General features: G+C 28.8%; 2 protein-coding genes across 3 annotated transcripts in view; both read left to right on the forward strand.

The window, feature by feature from the left end:
- LOC118072614 (guanylate cyclase 32E-like) lies at nt 1-11,404 on the forward strand. The gene is given in 16 exon segments (XM_035092621.1): nt 1-189; nt 624-821; nt 2,026-2,148; nt 2,288-2,486; nt 4,559-4,636; nt 5,203-5,447; nt 5,535-5,680; nt 6,086-6,224; nt 6,738-6,828; nt 7,135-7,337; nt 7,397-7,514; nt 7,517-7,743; nt 7,825-7,990; nt 8,498-9,204; nt 9,998-10,241; nt 10,322-11,404. Coding segments are annotated over 16 exon segments (3,786 nt in total). The 3' UTR covers nt 11,035-11,404.
- Nucleotides 11,405-14,580: 3,176 nt separating this feature from the next.
- The window catches only part of LOC118072742 (receptor-type guanylate cyclase Gyc76C-like), a 51,961-nt gene continuing 48,371 nt past the window's right edge, over nt 14,581-18,170 (forward strand). For both annotated transcript variants that reach the window (XM_035092843.1, XM_035092845.1), the window contains exon 1: nt 14,581-15,344. The gene's annotated coding sequence lies outside the window, so the exon portion shown is untranslated. The remainder of the gene's footprint in view (nt 15,345-18,170) is intronic.

Genomic DNA, 18,170 nt, shown 5'->3' on the forward strand with positions numbered 1-18,170 from the left:
ATGCGACTGGTAAACGTGGAACGGGCGTGTCTCTTGCTGACAGCGATCCACGTTTTAGTCAACGAGATTGTCGACGCAGAGACCTTCACCCTTGGCTACATCACAGGTTCCAAGAGGCGACCGCACGATCTCGAATATCAGAGACCTGGTTTTCGTATCTCTGGTGCTATTAATCTTGCCGTGGAAGAGGTAGATATTTTCCGTGATTATTACATTGATTAATTATTTAATTAATTGTTTATCTCTTTCCTTATTCACCAATAAATGGAGTCTATGTAAGGAAAAAGTTTATGAAAAATTTGTTCATTTATACTGGGCTAATTATTACTGCTGTTCGAATTTGATGTATTAAATTAAAAAAATTAATTGACAGCTCAATTGTTAAAAAAACTGTAAAAATACTTGAGGAGACTTGATTAAAATTTTAAAACACATTTTATAGCTACTTGAGTAATTTCCCATAGCTTTCACCACCTGGACCTGACCCTCAACATTTCTCCCAAGCCAAAAAGGATACTCTCGCTCGTTAAAGTCACGAGTTTTTGTTCTTCTGGCTCCTTTTTTATATCTATCTGATGTCTTTACTTCTCTACTGTTCTACATGATCTGATTGAAATTTTTAGGTGAACTCTGGTGAACTTGGTAAACGTGGTCATAAATTAGATTTCCTTGTCGCTGAAACTTATGGTGAAGAAGAAACTAGTATTTTGGTGACTGCACAATTATGGACCAAGAACATCAGTGCATACATTGGACCACAAGAAACGTGTATTCATGAGGGGAGAATGGCTGCTGCTTTCAATCTGCCAATGATCTCATATGTAAGTCTGATGTTACTTCATCATTAATTGCAATTATATTTTAAATTTATGTAGATACTTATTGGAATAATTCTTAATTAGAATCTTATCAAATATCATCTTTATTTACTTGCAATTATTTAGTTGATGAATATTTAACAATTAAAAATTGCAAATGCTATAATAAATCAGTATTTAATTAACAAAGTAATTTTATAAAACGGATAAAATTATTCCTTTCTCTATTAAATGTTCATTAATCAAAAAATTGTCTAACAAAGTATGGAACAGTGACACAAATCTGAAATGAAATGATAAAAAGTTTACAAAAAAATTCAAACTTAATTTTTTACTATATTGTACTCGCCTTTGTTTAAATATAATTAATTTATAACATTTAAATTATGATATTTTCAATGAATCAAATTTAAAATACATATTAGTGTCAAAGTTTTAAAATAGTTAATTAATTTTTCATCCATGTAATGATAAGTAACGCGATATCAATAAACACAGTGCAATGAATCGCGTTAATTGGCTACGATAAACCCGAAGCTGAAGTGAAGTTGGCTGGTCACAAGTAGTAAGTTAAGGAAGAGGAAACGCCAAGAAGATTGCATCACTGGTTTATATTGTTCATTTTATACCAAGTCCAATTGTTCGTTTTACCAACGATAAATTTTAATTTAAAAGTAAATTCATCTAAGATTTCTCACGAAAATAGTTTCTTAAAGTGAATTTAAAATATTAAAGTCTTATCTTTTTAGTACCCCAGTTACTGAAAGCTATTAAAAAGTCATTTTCAGATGATCTGGAATTATGAATATCTACAGAAAATGTCACTGAATCGATTAAATGAACATTGTCAAAATTAGCATTACATGCAAATATGGGCCAATTCACATTAATTCCAAAAGATGTCAAGCTTATTTTAGGTGAAGTTATTATGTAGTTAGCTTTCAATAGCTATTTGTGTTTGGACGTAAATATTCATCATTAAATTATGGTGTATACGTTGTATAATAAATCAGAGCATCGTGAATACATACATATCATTTATATGATCATTATTATTTCCAACTCATTAAAAATTATATAAAAATTTGTTCTTTTCATCTCTGTGTCCATAATTTTCATGAAAAATAAAACTTTTGTGTATATTAATCCAAATGTAATAAATTAAATTAAATTTAATAAACATTAAATATGTTTAACTTTTTTCTAGTTTTGTACCTATCATGAAACATCTAATAAAATGGAATTTCCAACGTTCATCCGAACAAGACCTCCAGATACTCAAATATCCAAGTCAGTAGTCTCCGTTCTGCTGGCATTCAACTGGACAAAAGTAAGTAATTCGTTAGTTTTACGATCAATTTTCAATAAACAAGAATGAAATAACATTACAATGAGAATGTATTTTCTGATTTGATATAGAAAAAATATTATATACTTAATTTATTAAATTTTTCTGCTGTTCAATGTAGGTAACATTTATGTATATGAATTCAAGTTTATTTGAGTTCAACAATAAAATATCCAGTGTAGCAACGACGATCCTGAGTTCCTTTGAGTCATCTGGAATCACAGTAAATTATCTACGATGCTGGGAGGAGCCTTATTATGTCACCCACATGAACAATCCATTTCATGAACTCGTTGCTTCAACATATCAGGAGACTCGAAGTGAGTACAGTACATTCTTGGTCAGACTGCATATTTTCTCCTCAATTTAATTTCGATAAATTGCAACTCACTTTCTATCCAATATTTTTTTCTTAGAAGATTACATAAGCCATATATTTTCATTCAACTTTATTTACATCCTTTTCTTCAAATTGAAGTCAAAAGATTTTTTTCATCAATCCAAATAAAGAGTAAATGATGAAATTATTCATATGAGAAAACGAAAAGATTTATTTGAATAAATATTTATGTGCAATTTCATCAAATGTTTTTCTATTGGAAAATTTCGATTGTCTATAGAAGAATATTTATTGTAATATTTATTCATGATAGAGATTCTTACTCGTATATATCATGACTAACCCGCATGACAGAGTCAAGCACGTCGTATCGTGTCGTGTTTAGAATACGTTGGATTTACTTTTACATACCGACTAATGCGGTAACCACGTGTGCTTAACCCCCTTCACGTACTTAATGTACCCGGTAGCTTATCAAAACATACGTGTGTTATTCGATGCCTCGTTACTCGCTGTATAGGAGAACAAACTATAACTATGTTTTCCTGTCACACATTTGTCAACAGACTAAAAATACCGACATTGTGAATATTCATCACCTTTTTCTATCCGTTTGACGATTTCAGTTTTATTTTCAAACACTTTTTGCTACGTAAATTTTTTATTTTAGTGACACATTTTTTAGGTTATCTCACATTTTGCTTGAATTTTATAAGGATCTTTAGCTGACACTAAAGTTTAAAATAAACATTCTTTTACGTTTTTACTTTCGCTTACTAGTATTTTTTCCACTCAATTGTGCTAAAAACAATTTGAATATTTTCTTTTCTTTTTTTCTCTATCTTCCCATGCAGTTCAAATACTTTACATGAGCTGAATCGAGCTCAATAAATATCGTGACAATCTTTTTTCAATATTTTACTGGTACTCATAGCTTATCAATTATTTTTGAATTCGAAAATATACATTAAAACTTGACAAATTTTTACTAAAAATTTAAATATTTTGCTATTGTAAATTCAATACCCATAAATTGTGTGTGCTGTTGAAATAAATATGTAAAAATGATCAAAAATCAGTGCCACCTCAATTAAGACATTCATCCAAGAGTATTCTTGATGCTAATAATTAGTGAATAATGGTTGATTAGTAATAATATTTACTAATTTATTACAAAGAGTGATAAAAAAATATTGTTGAACAAAAGTCATTTTTAAATATATATTTTCATTTTATTTCAAATTATATATAAAATAAATGTGCTGAAGAATTATTTTTTAACAATTGCAATAGAATATCAATAAAATTATTCATTTGAATGATACTGTTATTCTTGTTTACTAATTAATTCTACATGCATTACTGCTATTCATTTATTCAAATGTTATGAGATTACAATGTAAGTATTTTTTTCTATGACCTAATTGATAATGTTTAGTTATTTTCCCATAATTTGCATTTTAAGTAAAATTTTTTTTTATTTTGCAAAGTATATTTTGAATTTTAAGAAAATTTATTGATATTTGAAAGCATAAATAATACCATTTATCAATTGTACTAAGTTCTTTGATGACTCTTTACAGTGAAACATTTCTTCTAGACCCTCATACGTCGCGACAATGTAGAATAATATTTCTTGAATAATCGAGGGTTCAGAACCGTTGTCTTTACGAGTTTGGCGATTTTTTTTTTTACGACACTCACGAAAAATTTTTAGGTGGTATGCGCATCTAAAGGTTTTTATTATTCTTTCTTCCTCTTTATTGTATGCCCTTTTTTATACTCACAAAACGTATTTACACATTTCATCTCTTACCCTTACTTATTCTGTATATGTCTGACTCCAGTCAGTTTTCATGGTCCGTTTTCACTTTTCAAATTCACTAAATTCTGAAAATAAATTCTCAAACATTTTCCTCTATCTTTGCTTTGAATATTCAAAGTTTAAAATATGTAGAAATGGCTGAACATTTGGATAATATCCAAGAAACGAATGTCGTAACTAATGAGAATCGTCTAATTTTTTTCAACTTTAATTTTTTTTTGTTCCAGTATACGTCATACTTGGAAACTATTACGAGCACATGGGTCTTTTGATAGCATTGAACGATAAGAAACTTCTTGAAAGTGGTAAATAAGCTTCATAAAATTTTTAAGTTTAATGAAATAAACTTGCAAAAATCGCGATATAAAATTTATTGATTATCATTTTTATTTGGAAATTTTGATAGCATGAAATATTGAAGAGATATATAGTAACAGCTTGCGGTCTAGTATATTACTCTTAAAATAACAATTGAGTGAAATGAAAAATAAGGACTTTTGTGAGGGGTCCAGTTACATCAAGTCTGATGTATTTTTTAGTTTGACGCTATTTTCCCAAAATGATTATTAATAACTGCTAAAGGAATTTAAAAAGACAAATCCTCTTTAATACTTTGGAAATTATAACATTATGCAAAATAAATATTTTTGATTTAACTTTTAGTCTTAAAAAAAAAAGAAAAAAGATTTGGAAACATGTGCAAATTGATGGCAAACATGCTAATAGATCATTAAAATTAAAATTTTTTATAAAACACACTGAATCACTAAAGTTACTCTTTAGAAAAATTGAAAATAATCTAAGATAATTGAAAAAATAATGCTTATGTAAACTCCAGAATATTAATAAAAAAGGTTAAATATTTATTTAGGTAACTATTGGGTAGTCGGAGTCGACATCGAGCAATATGACGAGCAGCAACCAGATAAGTATTTACGAGGATTGTGGGAAAAGGAGACAGATCCATCTCTCCTTCGTGCATACAAAAGTTACTTTAGTATCGTCGCTTCAGCTCCAGTAAATTTGAATAACTTTACAAGATTAATTCATGAATACCGGCAAAAGCCTCCATTCAACTTCAGTAATCCTCTAGCCCACGTTGGAGGAATAGTTCAGGTGACTTGAAGATTATAATATTTGACGAGTTAAAATAAAAAATTGTTGCAATAATATCTGATGATTGTTTCCTTTTTTACAAAGTAGATTGTACCAGAGACTGCTTATCTTTATGACGCAGTTCATCTGTATGAAAAATCCCTTCTTGCTGCTTTAAATGAGGGTCGAGATCCAAGAGATGGAAAAAGAATGGTTGAAGCTTTGCATGGAGTTCATTATCACAGTGCTATGGGGTTTGTACAAAATATTAAACTACTTACATTGTCATTTTAGATATATAAAACAAACGTTTTAGTTTTGAATTTTATTGATTCAAACTAGGTTTATTGATGAGCTTGATATATATCCAAGTGTATAATACTTTAGAGTAACTTAATATTTGAAAATTGAAGATTTTAAATTCAGCTATCACAGAGATTTTTATGAATGATTCTACTACCTTCAACTGAAAGAGAATTTTTCTCACTATTTAAAATAGAAATATGTCATCTAAACTAAACACCATTTAATATCCAACAAATTTCACGACAAATGAAATATGAGAACTAATATCGAATCTTTTGTAGCCAATCAATCATACAAATTTAATTAATTTTGAACGTTATATGAGATTTAATGGAATGTTAATCTTTTAATAGATACATGGTATACATGGATGAAAACGGTGATGCTGAAGGTAATTACACATTAATTTCTTTGGACAATAAATCAAAAACAGGATATGGTCTTTATCCTATAGGATATTTTGTTGGCAAAGAAAAAGCAACAAGTCTGCCAGTAAGTGAAAAATCGCTTTCTTACTAATTCAATATTTTTCTTAATAATTAATTAATTTCCCTTACTTGGTTACATATTTTATTATTCATACATAAATAATCGAGAATTATTTGAAATAATTTATGTTAGTGTATTAAAGCTTGAAACTTATATAATAACCATTCTGATATTCTTTTCAAGTCCAATTCTCCATCGCTGGCTATTTATAATAGCATTAAAGATTATATAGAACAACATTTCTTGAGGAAACGACAAGTCGTTTGGTTTGACGAGAAATTTTGGCTGAATTTTTGTCGGTTGTAATCGATAGCGGAAGGTGGAAAATATAGCTTCTCTCATCCCTTATCTTGTCCCCTTGATAGCTATTTCAAAGCTGTTCGGGCACAGTCCAACATCTAGGTTTATCCTCAACGAGTGCTTTCATGCCAAAAAGAATCCACAACGGAAATCGATTTGGTTTAGAATTCATACTTTATTTTATCTTTTTTTTTATTTTTGCTTTTTGAATTCTAGATGTTAAGACTGACTAGAGATATCGTTTGGCTAAATAATGGACCTCCTTTGGCAGAACCACAATGTGGATATCATGGAGAAAAATGCATTGGTAAGCTTAATTTGTTATTAAAGTTAATTTTATAATAAACTAAATCGCCTATAGCAATTAAATATTTATTAATATCATTATAAATATCATAAGAATATATATTTTTATTTAATAATATTGATATATGATAAAAAAAAATGAAAGTCATAAAAAATCATTGATATTGAAATAAAAAAAAGAGCTTTATCGTCTCAGAAAAACGTATCAAGAATATTGATGGATAAATTTGCTCGTAGTTTATTCTGCAATTTTATTATTCGACATCTGTTGCCATAACCATGAGGTTAACACAGCCGAATGTTTCAGCACATACTGGAGAAATCGTCGGTGGAATAGTTGGAGGGTTGCTTCTTGTTTTTGTGTCAATTGCTCTGGTACTTTATCGGAACTGGAAGTATGAACAAGAGCTTGATTCTCTTCTTTGGAAGGTCAACTATAAGGACATTCAGCTCAGGGAAGCTAAAGAAGAAACTATTAACAATGAATCCACTCAAAAATCTAACACTAAGGTAAGTTATAAATGATATTTATTAAGAATATTGATGTACTAATGAAAACTTTTTTGCAGCCTGTTATAAGAACAAGTCAAGTCTCACTAAGTTCGAATCCTGACGTTGATTTCCGATATAATATGATTTATACTCAAATAGGATTCTATAAAGGACGAATGTTTGCAATTAAGAAAATAAAAAAAAATCCATAGAAATCACTAGAGAAATGAAAAAAGAATTAAAAATAATGAGAGATTTAAGACACGATAATCTAAATGCTTTTATTGGAGCATGTACGGATCCTCCAAATATTTGTATTGTTGTTGAATATTGTCCTCGTGGGAGCTTAAAAGATATTCTAGATAATGAAGATATGAAACTGGATAACATGTTTATGGCTTCTCTCGTAGGAGATATCATTAGAGTAAATCTACTTTTTATTCACTTATTAATTATTTGTTACTAAAAATAAAATTTGATTTACTGATAAAACTTCTTTTGGTAGGGAATGGTATTTCTTCATGAATCTGTACTTAAATATCATGGAAATCTAAGTACTTCTAATTGTTTAGTTGATTCACGATGGGTAGTAAAACTTGCAGACTTTGGTTTAAGAGAATTTAAAAAAGATGCTGAAATTGATTCTGATGATGTAATGAAAAAATATCAAGGTAATATAATTCATAAAAATACTAGAAACATTTAATTAAATATTTATTAATATATGGACCATGTTATAGTTTATTTGATTTTTAAAATCTTTAGAACTCTTAACAGACTAAGTTTAAATGACTATGAAGATTATTTCTACGTTGATTTAATTCTTTTTAATTACATTGAATTTAATCAGAACTAATGAGATTAAGAATTAAATCTCGTCAGATTAAAACAGCCCAAAAAAAGTGTTCTCTTTAAATTATGTTCACTTTTATAAATCTAAACTAATTCAGACTTGTTTATTTTAAATGAATTGTATCCAATTAAATTAGATCTCATGAGATTTCGTGGTTATTTTATGAGTAATTTTAGTAGAAATTCAAGCAATGATTGGTTTGTTTTTATTTAAAAACTATCTTATTTTCATATTAAATATTCAATAGAAGAAATATTTAATTATTTACATGATTAATATCAATTTATTTTTAAGATGATTATTGAATATTTATGCTTATTTCCAGGCTTACTATACAGAGCTCCAGAACTATTGAGATCCACTGTGATAGAAACTCCAACAATTCGTAGTTATCAAAAAGGTGATGTTTATTCATTTGCAATCGTACTTTATGAACTTCATGGACGACATGGTCCTTTTGGAATAACAAAATTGACACCGCCAGAAATTTTAAAGAGAGTTATTGTACGAAAAGTTGGTATACCTCCTTTCAGACCACCAGTCGATCAATTAGAAAATTGTTTCGACTTTGTGAGAGACTGTCTTATTGAATGCTGGTCTGAGGATCCAGAAAGTAGACCAGATTTTAAAATGATTCGAAATAAGTTACGACCTTTGAGGAAAGGAATGAAACCAAATATTTTTGATAACATGATGGCAATGATGGAAAAATATGCTAATAATTTAGAAGCTCTTGTTGATGAACGCACTGATCAATTGATTGAAGAAAAGAAAAAAACTGATGCATTATTATATGAAATGCTCCCACGATATGTTGCAGAACAACTAAAACGTGGAAATAAAGTTGAAGCAGAAGGATTTGATTGCGTCACGATTTATTTTAGTGATATTGTTGGATTTACAGCTATGTCTGCTGAAAGTACTCCTCTTCAAGTCGTAAATTTTCTGAATGATCTTTATACTTGTTTTGATTCTACTATTGAAAATTACGATGTTTATAAAGTGGAGACTATTGGAGATGCTTACATGGTGGTAAGTTATTGCATACCAAATTTTCAATATTTCAATACTGATATTAATATTGAACTTTAAAATAAGTAGACTTATTAAAAATATATTAAAAGTTCTTTTTTTTATTGTATTATAAACCCAAAATTGCTACTCTTGAGATTACGTCATCAATATTTAGATCTTTCTTTTAAATAAGATATCAGAAATTTGGAAAGATATCATTTTGAAACACTTTGATGGGCATTTTTTGTTTGTTAATTTATTTGAAAATTAATAAATTTCTTAACTAAATTATGATAATCCTAATGCACACATAAATGACTTTGCAGATAGTTAATCAGTTTTCTTTTGAGTATGATGAAATGTCTTGTTAAATGTTAAAAGATTAATTTTCCAAAATTATCATTAAGAAATAAAAGCTATAAATAGCTTTAAAAGTTTCATTATTTTTAATACAATTTTGTTTTGTGAAATTTAAAGAAATATTAAGTTGAATATAAAAATTTTTGGAGTAAATTATACAGAGTATTAAAATCAATGTTTTTCACAAAAGTAATCGATATTTCTCACTAGACTTTATAAAAAAATTTGAATAATGTTATATAATTTATTATTATTATGTCTTCTATAGTCATGACTGCAGATTAAATTATTGCCATTTAGCCATAACATTATTGATCAATTAATCAATGACATTTCAATTTATATCACTGACCCTCTCAGACCAGCCGCAAGTTATTTATTCCAGTGAAAGGAAACAAATATTTAAATTTATTCTTTACTGAAATAATATAATAGAAAATTTTTTTACCAGGTCAGTGGACTTCCGATTAGAAATGGAATACAACATGCAGCAGAAATAGCTAGTATGTCTCTACATCTTTTAGAAGCTATTAAGCAATTTAGTATTCGTCACAGGCCCTTGGAAAAATTGCAACTTCGAATAGGAATTCATTCAGGGCCTGTATGTGCAGGTGTTGTTGGATTAAAAATGCCACGATATTGTCTCTTTGGAGATACTGTCAACACTGCAAGCAGAATGGAATCCACAGGCTCACGTAAGTATTCAATGAAAAAAAAATTATAAAATAATTGTTTCATTTAATGAAGAAAATTAAAAATTTATATTTTTAAATAGCACTAAAAATTCACTGCAGTCAAGAAACAAAAAAAATTTTGGATAACTTAGGAGGCTTTCATCTTGTAGAACGGGGGGTAGTTTCAATGAAAGGGAAAGGAGAACGTCTGACTTATTGGCTCATTGGTGAAGATCCAACTCAAAGAGAAGAGCGACGAAGAGAAAGAGAAGCAAGAAGAAATGGAGTTTCGAGCAGAAAAATTGCTCAGGATCTTTTAATACCTAAAAGTTCGTTGAAAAATAAATCTTTGACGAGGACAACATTCTTAAGATGCTCTAGTGAATCTCCTAAACGATTAAGGTTTGCTAGCTCGGATCAGTTAAATCAGAAGCTCATGAATGTCAATGAACTTGAGTGTATTGTTGACAGTAACCCTTGTATAAGAGCAAAAGGACTTTGTTCCTTAAGATCAACTTGTATTGAAAGCTCTAGATCATCAAGCAATTCCTGTCCTTGTGTAGAAAAATTATGTGAGCATGAAAACTCTTCAAAAATAAACCTAGTATTAAAACCCGATGATCAGTATTTGAAAACTAGCATTAAAGGATTTTGTAATGGTCCAAGAAGTTTTGAAGGTGCTTGTAGGTCAGCTCCCAGCAGTCCTCGGCACAGTTCTATGGTTTTAAATAGTCAGAAAAGAAGTGCACAATCTATAGAAGAGATTGATGGCTGTGATACACCATTAATACGTTCAGCTACATGTATTGACTGACATTCATTTGTTTGTCTGAATTTAGACTTAAATTTCAATTCAAATAGGCTTGAAAAGCAAGAATTTTTTGTTTGACTTCATTTGAAGCCGAATAAGCAATGGAGAAAAACAATAAAATGGAATTTAAGATTAGTTCTGTTCACTGTCAATTTTTTAGAGCCACATTTCGACGTATGAAGACGAAAAAATATCCTTGGGGAATAAATAAATGTCCTTAAAGACAATCAAAAAGGCTCGTGCTTTTTATTTTACTCGTGTCCTTTTGGATTTTTACGAGAACCAAGTGTCTAGTCAATCATTTTTTCAATTTAGTGTAAAAAAACGTTCAAAATAGAGATAAAATTATTAATTTATTATGTGTAATAACAATAAAAATGATGCAATTTTAATATTTATTACGTTATGTTGTTGAATGGAAATTTTTTAATTGTCAATAAATAACTAGAAAATATAAGTCTTTGATAATTCACCAAGTTATTTTAGGGACCAAAATACTTTAACTTCTCAGAAGAGATTACATTATTTGGTAAATTCTTTTACTAGTAAAAAGGACACGTCGTTAATAAGTACAAAAATTTCATCAGAATATAATTGTATGATAACTCATTCATAAATATTTTGAATTAAGTTTGAAATAATAATCGCCATTGTTTTATTTTCATTACAAAAATAAAATGATTAAAAACTGATATTAGAATAAAAAAGTTTTTATATAATTTTTAAAAGGAATAACTGTTAAAGTTAAATACTAAAAGTTATTAAAGTCATAAATGATCAATTGATAAATTAATTCTTACATGTACACTTTCTCGCACGATTATTTTAAATAAGAAAGAAAAAAGGAAGAAGTCAATTTTGTTCGGTTCTTTCGTCTAGTCCCCTTGATGTTAATGTGTAGCAATGGATAGTATATACAGTCAGTGATTTCTTTAGCTCGCACTTGATGTTAGTCGTCTCTATACACAAGAGACAAGCGTTGCGATGGACTCGGTGCCGTCTTATTTACGCTGAAGTGGTTGTCGGCCAACTTAGCTTGGCTGCTATCATTCAATCTAACCCGGGATAATTTACGGAGCAGCCCGATTCATGCAGCGAAATCATTTGATATTTGACGTCAAGCGCGATTATCGTATAACCGCCCGGATAAGCTCTGTGGTACCCCTGCAGAGACGGCACGACCACGTGAGTATAAGGATGACGAATAGATGTTATATACATCTATGTTATTTGTACGGTTCGCATGGTCCACAGTGTCGACACCGGATGTTCAGTCTTCTCAACTATGTATACATGTTGTTACTTTTTTTTTGTTTCACTGGATAGACCAACTGGAATATTTTTGGAATTTTAGAATCAACATGAAGTTACTTAATGAAAAGACTTGTAAAAATCATTAAAGTTTAATCATTTTTGGTTGGAGATTATCAAATAATAAATATTTAATATTTCTGGCATTGAGATAATAATTATTAATTTACAAAAAATAATTGATAGAAAAAATCTTTTTTATGATTTAAATGAATAATCAAATATTGAAAACTTACCAAAAATTGGCTTTATAAATCATTGCTTTTTATCATGTTGATTTCAAAATGTTTCAACGACTCTTATTATTTCGTTATACTTTCATGTAAAATGTCTGTCTACAACATAATTAATTTACACAATATTTAAATGAAATACTGCCTTAATATTTTAGTTATTTGGGATTTCAAATAACAACTTTAAGTGAAATTTATTCATAGATTAAACAATTAAAAATTTTTGTTTTACACTTGTGAGACGGATGTCGAGTTGTTTTTTTTTAAATATTTATATCTTTGTTATTTGGAATTGGAATATCTAAAAGTTTTATATTGAATCACTTGTTGAAACTATACTATGTCAAACATAAAAAGTGTGTGTCTGATAAATTTTTTAATACCTTCTATGGCTCAATATTTTTATTAGTGTGTACTTATAGCTCGAGTTACAGATTTGCAAATTAACTTTAACTCTGTATCAACAGCTTACAATTTATAATATTTTATTATTATGTATTTACTCCTCTATTATATATTCTTTGAATATATAAATTGGTTATCATTTATTTTGTACACAAAGAAACAAGTCATGACTTATCGGTGCAATTTTATGAAAAATTAAATAAAATTCAATATTAGTAAAAAAAATGTAGTAAAACCGGATAAAATATCTTTCTTTAAGTACTATTAATCAATATTTTTAATTGTTTATAATAAATTTAATTAATATTATGTAATGCAAAATTGAAAAGAACGATAAAATAGTAGAAGTTGTGGTAAAACATCCAAATAATAAAATAAAAAAAATTTCTTTTATCATATCAATAAAATTTTACCCAAATTTTATTATTAATTACCATAATTTTTTTTACTGAAGCTTTTCGAATGAATAAATCGTGATTATTTTTCTCCAAGTATATATATAGCAAAAATTGACTGTTTACATTATAGTTAAAGTGATAAGATATAATTGAATGTTCAAACATTTATCGACGATTTTTATAGAAATGTATATATTGACCTCATTTTTGGTTGAAAATTAAAAAATAAGCTATTATGTAAATAGAGAATAAAAATAAATTTTTCTTGTTACACTACCTTAAAGAATAAAAATTATTGATGATAAGACTAATTCACAAGATGTATTTCTAATCAAATATTTTATTACAATATAAAATCGTCATTCTGTCAATATTTATCTATTATTAATTGTCAAAAACAGATTATAAAAACAACTGATTATTTAATATAATTCGAATGATAGCAATATTTAAAGACATATGAAGAAAGGTTGTCACACTGACTAGAATGTTTTCTTATTAAAGTTTAATTTATTAACAAAAATTGAATATTATCGCAGTAAAAGAGTGGAAAAATTACATGGATTTACCAAGATAAATGTGTGTGACAAGCCTTATCATCACGTACATACCGAGCTAACTTACCAGAGTATCATACTATTCACTCCCCTGTGCATGTGCAACGATATCTGCTCAAAATAAACAATAAGAAAGTAAGCTATTAAAACATTTCGTTTTTTCAAGTGCACAGTTTATTTGAATGATTTTTGTATTTTTCGTCGCCAAATAATCCATTTATCCATATATATCATCAACAAATCTATCAAAAATATTTCAATTATTATCTTTGACTGTTTTACGTCGTTATTCATTTGATAATACTTACTCTTAATTATTTATGCACGACAAATTTAATCATCTGAGAAATATTTACGTTGAAGGAATATCATACCATTGAAATATTATTCCAACTCATTGCTCTCATTATTATATCAGTATTGAATTGTTTGAAGAATGAATATTGAAAAATGATTTGCAAAATTTATTAAAATTATCATTAAAAAGATATTGATAAATTAAAATATTTGATGTACACATCGAAATAATTTCGATGAGGATCTACTGCGCCGAGGCGAGCCGATTTTAACCGAACGCACGTGGCGTCCTGAAAGTGCTGCCCTCTAAAGGACGATTTATAATACTAGAGACACTCGAAATCATGTGCTAGTTCAGTACGTCGTGGTCCCGGCTAGCGTACGGTCCCAGGGATTTTTTTCTCGTGGTTAATAATCTAGTTATTATAAAAACTGTCGCGAGTTTTATATAAATTGTTACTTATATACAAAATAAATAGTTAAAATGATAATTAAAAATAGCATTAAATAATTTTTGTTAAGTCATTGAGTTTATTAGCTCTCTATTTACACAATTAATTGCTGTTGATAAGAAGAGAAAGAAGAGAAAGAAAGGGAAGTTGTTGTTTTGGCGAATCAGCGCGGAAGTGGCTGCGAGTTTGCAGCGATCGTGGGGAAAGGAAAAGCCGAGAGCGGGAGAGAAAAATAAAGAGGGAGATATAGGATAATAAAAGGCAAATAAGGAGTAAAGTGCGCTGTCGATCGTACGGTTCAAAGCAGCTCTTGATGACCATATTTAAATATTTTCTATTGTAAAAATATTGAGTAAACTTTTTTGATGTAAAGTACGGAAAGTTATTTCACAAACTCATCATATTCACTGATTGTTTGATACAGTGATTGTAAAGAAGGAAACAAGTCAAATAAAAGATAAAAGTGCGCGTGAATCTCTGTTATCATCCAAAGACTTGGATCAGATATGCGGAAGAAAATTTATCAGTTTTATTGACAGTTCACGTTTTTCAGTGCGGGATAAGTGACGAGGTCGAGAATAAATAGTGTTTGCGCAAAGGATGTGCTGATATTATTTTTACTCATTGGATTACCATGCTCGACGCGGCCACATGGCACAGGTAACGGATGTATTTTAGTAGTATCTCTTTTTTTCAATTCATTTTTAATGTTAAGTAAATTGAAAAACAATAAGATAACATGTGTCTTAAATGCCCCCTGTTTCTTGATTTATTTTTAGACCAGAAAATGACTCACGAATATTATTGGTATGACTTTGCAATTTAACACAAAAAAGACAGTAAAAAAAATAAGGAATGAAAAATAATATGTGACTGTTTAAAAGAATATTTTGTTTAGCAATTTTTTTTTTATTTAATCACATTACACATATAGTTTCGTTGATAAATTAAAGTTGCAGTTGAATTTATTTATCGAGGGCAAAAGAGAGAAAGACGTATTTTTTGTCCCGCATGTAAAAGAGGCTGCACGTGGTCATTGAATAAGAGAGAAAGAAAATCCACGAGAAAGAGAAAAAGAGAGAGAGAACGATGAAGAGGAAAAGGAGGATGAAACACACAACGGCCAAAGGGCTATTTGCATGTTCATTAAGCGAATGAGTCGCGGTCAGTGGGAACACGTGACATGGATTTGCGTCAAAAAAAAAGTAACGTGCTGAAAAAAAAAACAACAACAAAGAAACAAGTTGGAGAAAATATAGTAGATAGATTAATTCTCAATAAAAATACAAGAAAATAATAAATGTCACGATCATGAAAAGTTTGATTGTTTTATTTTTCGCTGAAGTAAATAAGAGTCTTCTAAGGAATAATGAAAAAAATTTCAGTGTATTTCTTTTTGGAGTTTACTTCGAGAATATTCTTAATAAACATTTCTTTCTATTTTGGCTTTTTTTTCAACTTATAGATAATTAATCGATTAAAAAGTTGACACTGGCATTACTCCAATCCTATTAGTACATTTTATGATTATATGAGCATTTTAAATTACTTAATGAATCAATATAATTTAAAAATTAACGATACATATTTACCATAAATACCTCAAAGCATTTAAAAATAATTAAGCCAAATTTAAAAAGTTTTAAAAAATGAATAAATTTAATGAATTAATTTTTTTAAAAAGTAGATTTGTTTCTTTAAATAAAAAATCAATCTGGGAATGATTGAATTTTCAAAGTTCCATTTAATAATCGGAAAAGTTAAAAAGAATAAACAGAATTTTGATTGAATAGTGTGAGGAAAACAATTTGAAATTTGTGGAAATTCGATCTTGTTTTCTTAGGTGTACTTAAGGGCTTCTGTGGTGGCATAGAAAATTTGAGATCTTTTGAAAGACGATCAAAATACATGTAAAAGACTTGAGTTTCTCGAAAAAATAATAAAACAAGGTTGTATGTACGAAAGAAATTTTTTGTTATTTTCGTGTTGTCTCATTCTACGTTACTTTATTTATGGAATATAATTTCGAGAATTTACTAATATTTCTCTCAAAATATAACATTATGTCTATCAGTAAAGAGAAGTCATTAATTGCATGAAGCTGCAGTAACGGTGGTTGAGTAATAACTAACGAGCAGTACGCCTTCCTAAGTACGCAGTAAGTAGCAGTGGGTGCTGTTACTCATACCCAGAATAAAATCGTTTACATTAAATTTGAAATAATCGGAAAATCACTATATTATATATTCGTTCAAGTTAATTTTCATGTCATGTTGATTCTATTGCACATTTCCAATTAATCGTTCCTTAATTATTCATTTATAATTCTTCTAATCCTCTATTTATTTCTCAGAATATCTTATTTACAACAGATTTTTTTATTGTGATCAAATCATATTTCCACGAAATATCTAGTGTTATAATGCCATTATATTGTTACATTGAAAGGTAATAACTCTTTTCTTGACTTTGAATTTATTAGATGGATGACGATTAGCATTAGTTGAGTCTTATTAAATGATTTTAAAATAAGAATTACGTTGAAATATATATCTATATTAATCAGTTAGAATAAAAATAAATGGAAAAAAATCTTCCATATAAGGAGCATTACCTCTTTAGATAAGAACTTAATATAATTCAATAAATTATTCAATTAGTACGGAATATAAATGAAAGATAAATTTGGAAGTTTGGAAACAGGTGGGAATCTAGTTGGTGAAAAAAAATAACTGGCAATTAACAAAATATTCCATGATGTTTAAAAGGATTTTTTAGTAAAATTTATTTTCACTCTCCATCTAAATATACTACCGATTTCGTTGATGAAATATTAATGAATATTTAATGTATTTTTAATTATATAAAAAGTGAAATTTTTAATATCTCGATCACTACCACAACTTCAAGGAGAACATCGATGTTGTCCTTGAACAAGGATCAATGTGTCGATAAATCGTATTCTCGAGGTGAACTTCCCAGTGAATGTCTCTTATTTATCGTAAATTTTCCTCCAGAATCTCGTGAACTTGCCAATCAAAGTCATAAAAACAAAATAATCACCATAATATTAAAGTTTACAAAAGAATTAAATTAAAGTTTGAAGAATAGAGGAAAGTCTCTAGATGTTTGTGGGTCTTTTAAGACCACAACGCGACGATTCCAAGTACAGCTGCAATGATGTTGGACCCAGGAGTGAAGTAGAATGAAGTACTGAGGGGCCTGAACAATGCCAATAGACCCCTAAGAGACTCCTAAGAGTCTTCGAAGTGAATAGAAAGAGAAAGACTTGGTTGGAAGAAACGAACGGCTTCGTATGTAGTCAGTCAGTTGGTTGTTTAAGCTTGAAGAAGCGAGATAGCCAACCGGGTACGAAAAATAGCCACACCGAGAGAGAATATTACGGCACTTTGCAACGAGAAAGATACGCGAACAAGATAGTAGACAAGGAGAGAGAAAGACATCAGTGAGCGTGATACCACTAGT

The sequence above is a fragment of the Chelonus insularis genome, unplaced genomic scaffold (genome assembly GCF_013357705.1).
Source record: "Chelonus insularis isolate UGA/USDA-ARS -01 unplaced genomic scaffold, ASM1335770v1 contig_94_pilon, whole genome shotgun sequence".
NCBI lineage: Eukaryota > Metazoa > Arthropoda > Insecta > Hymenoptera > Braconidae > Chelonus > Chelonus insularis.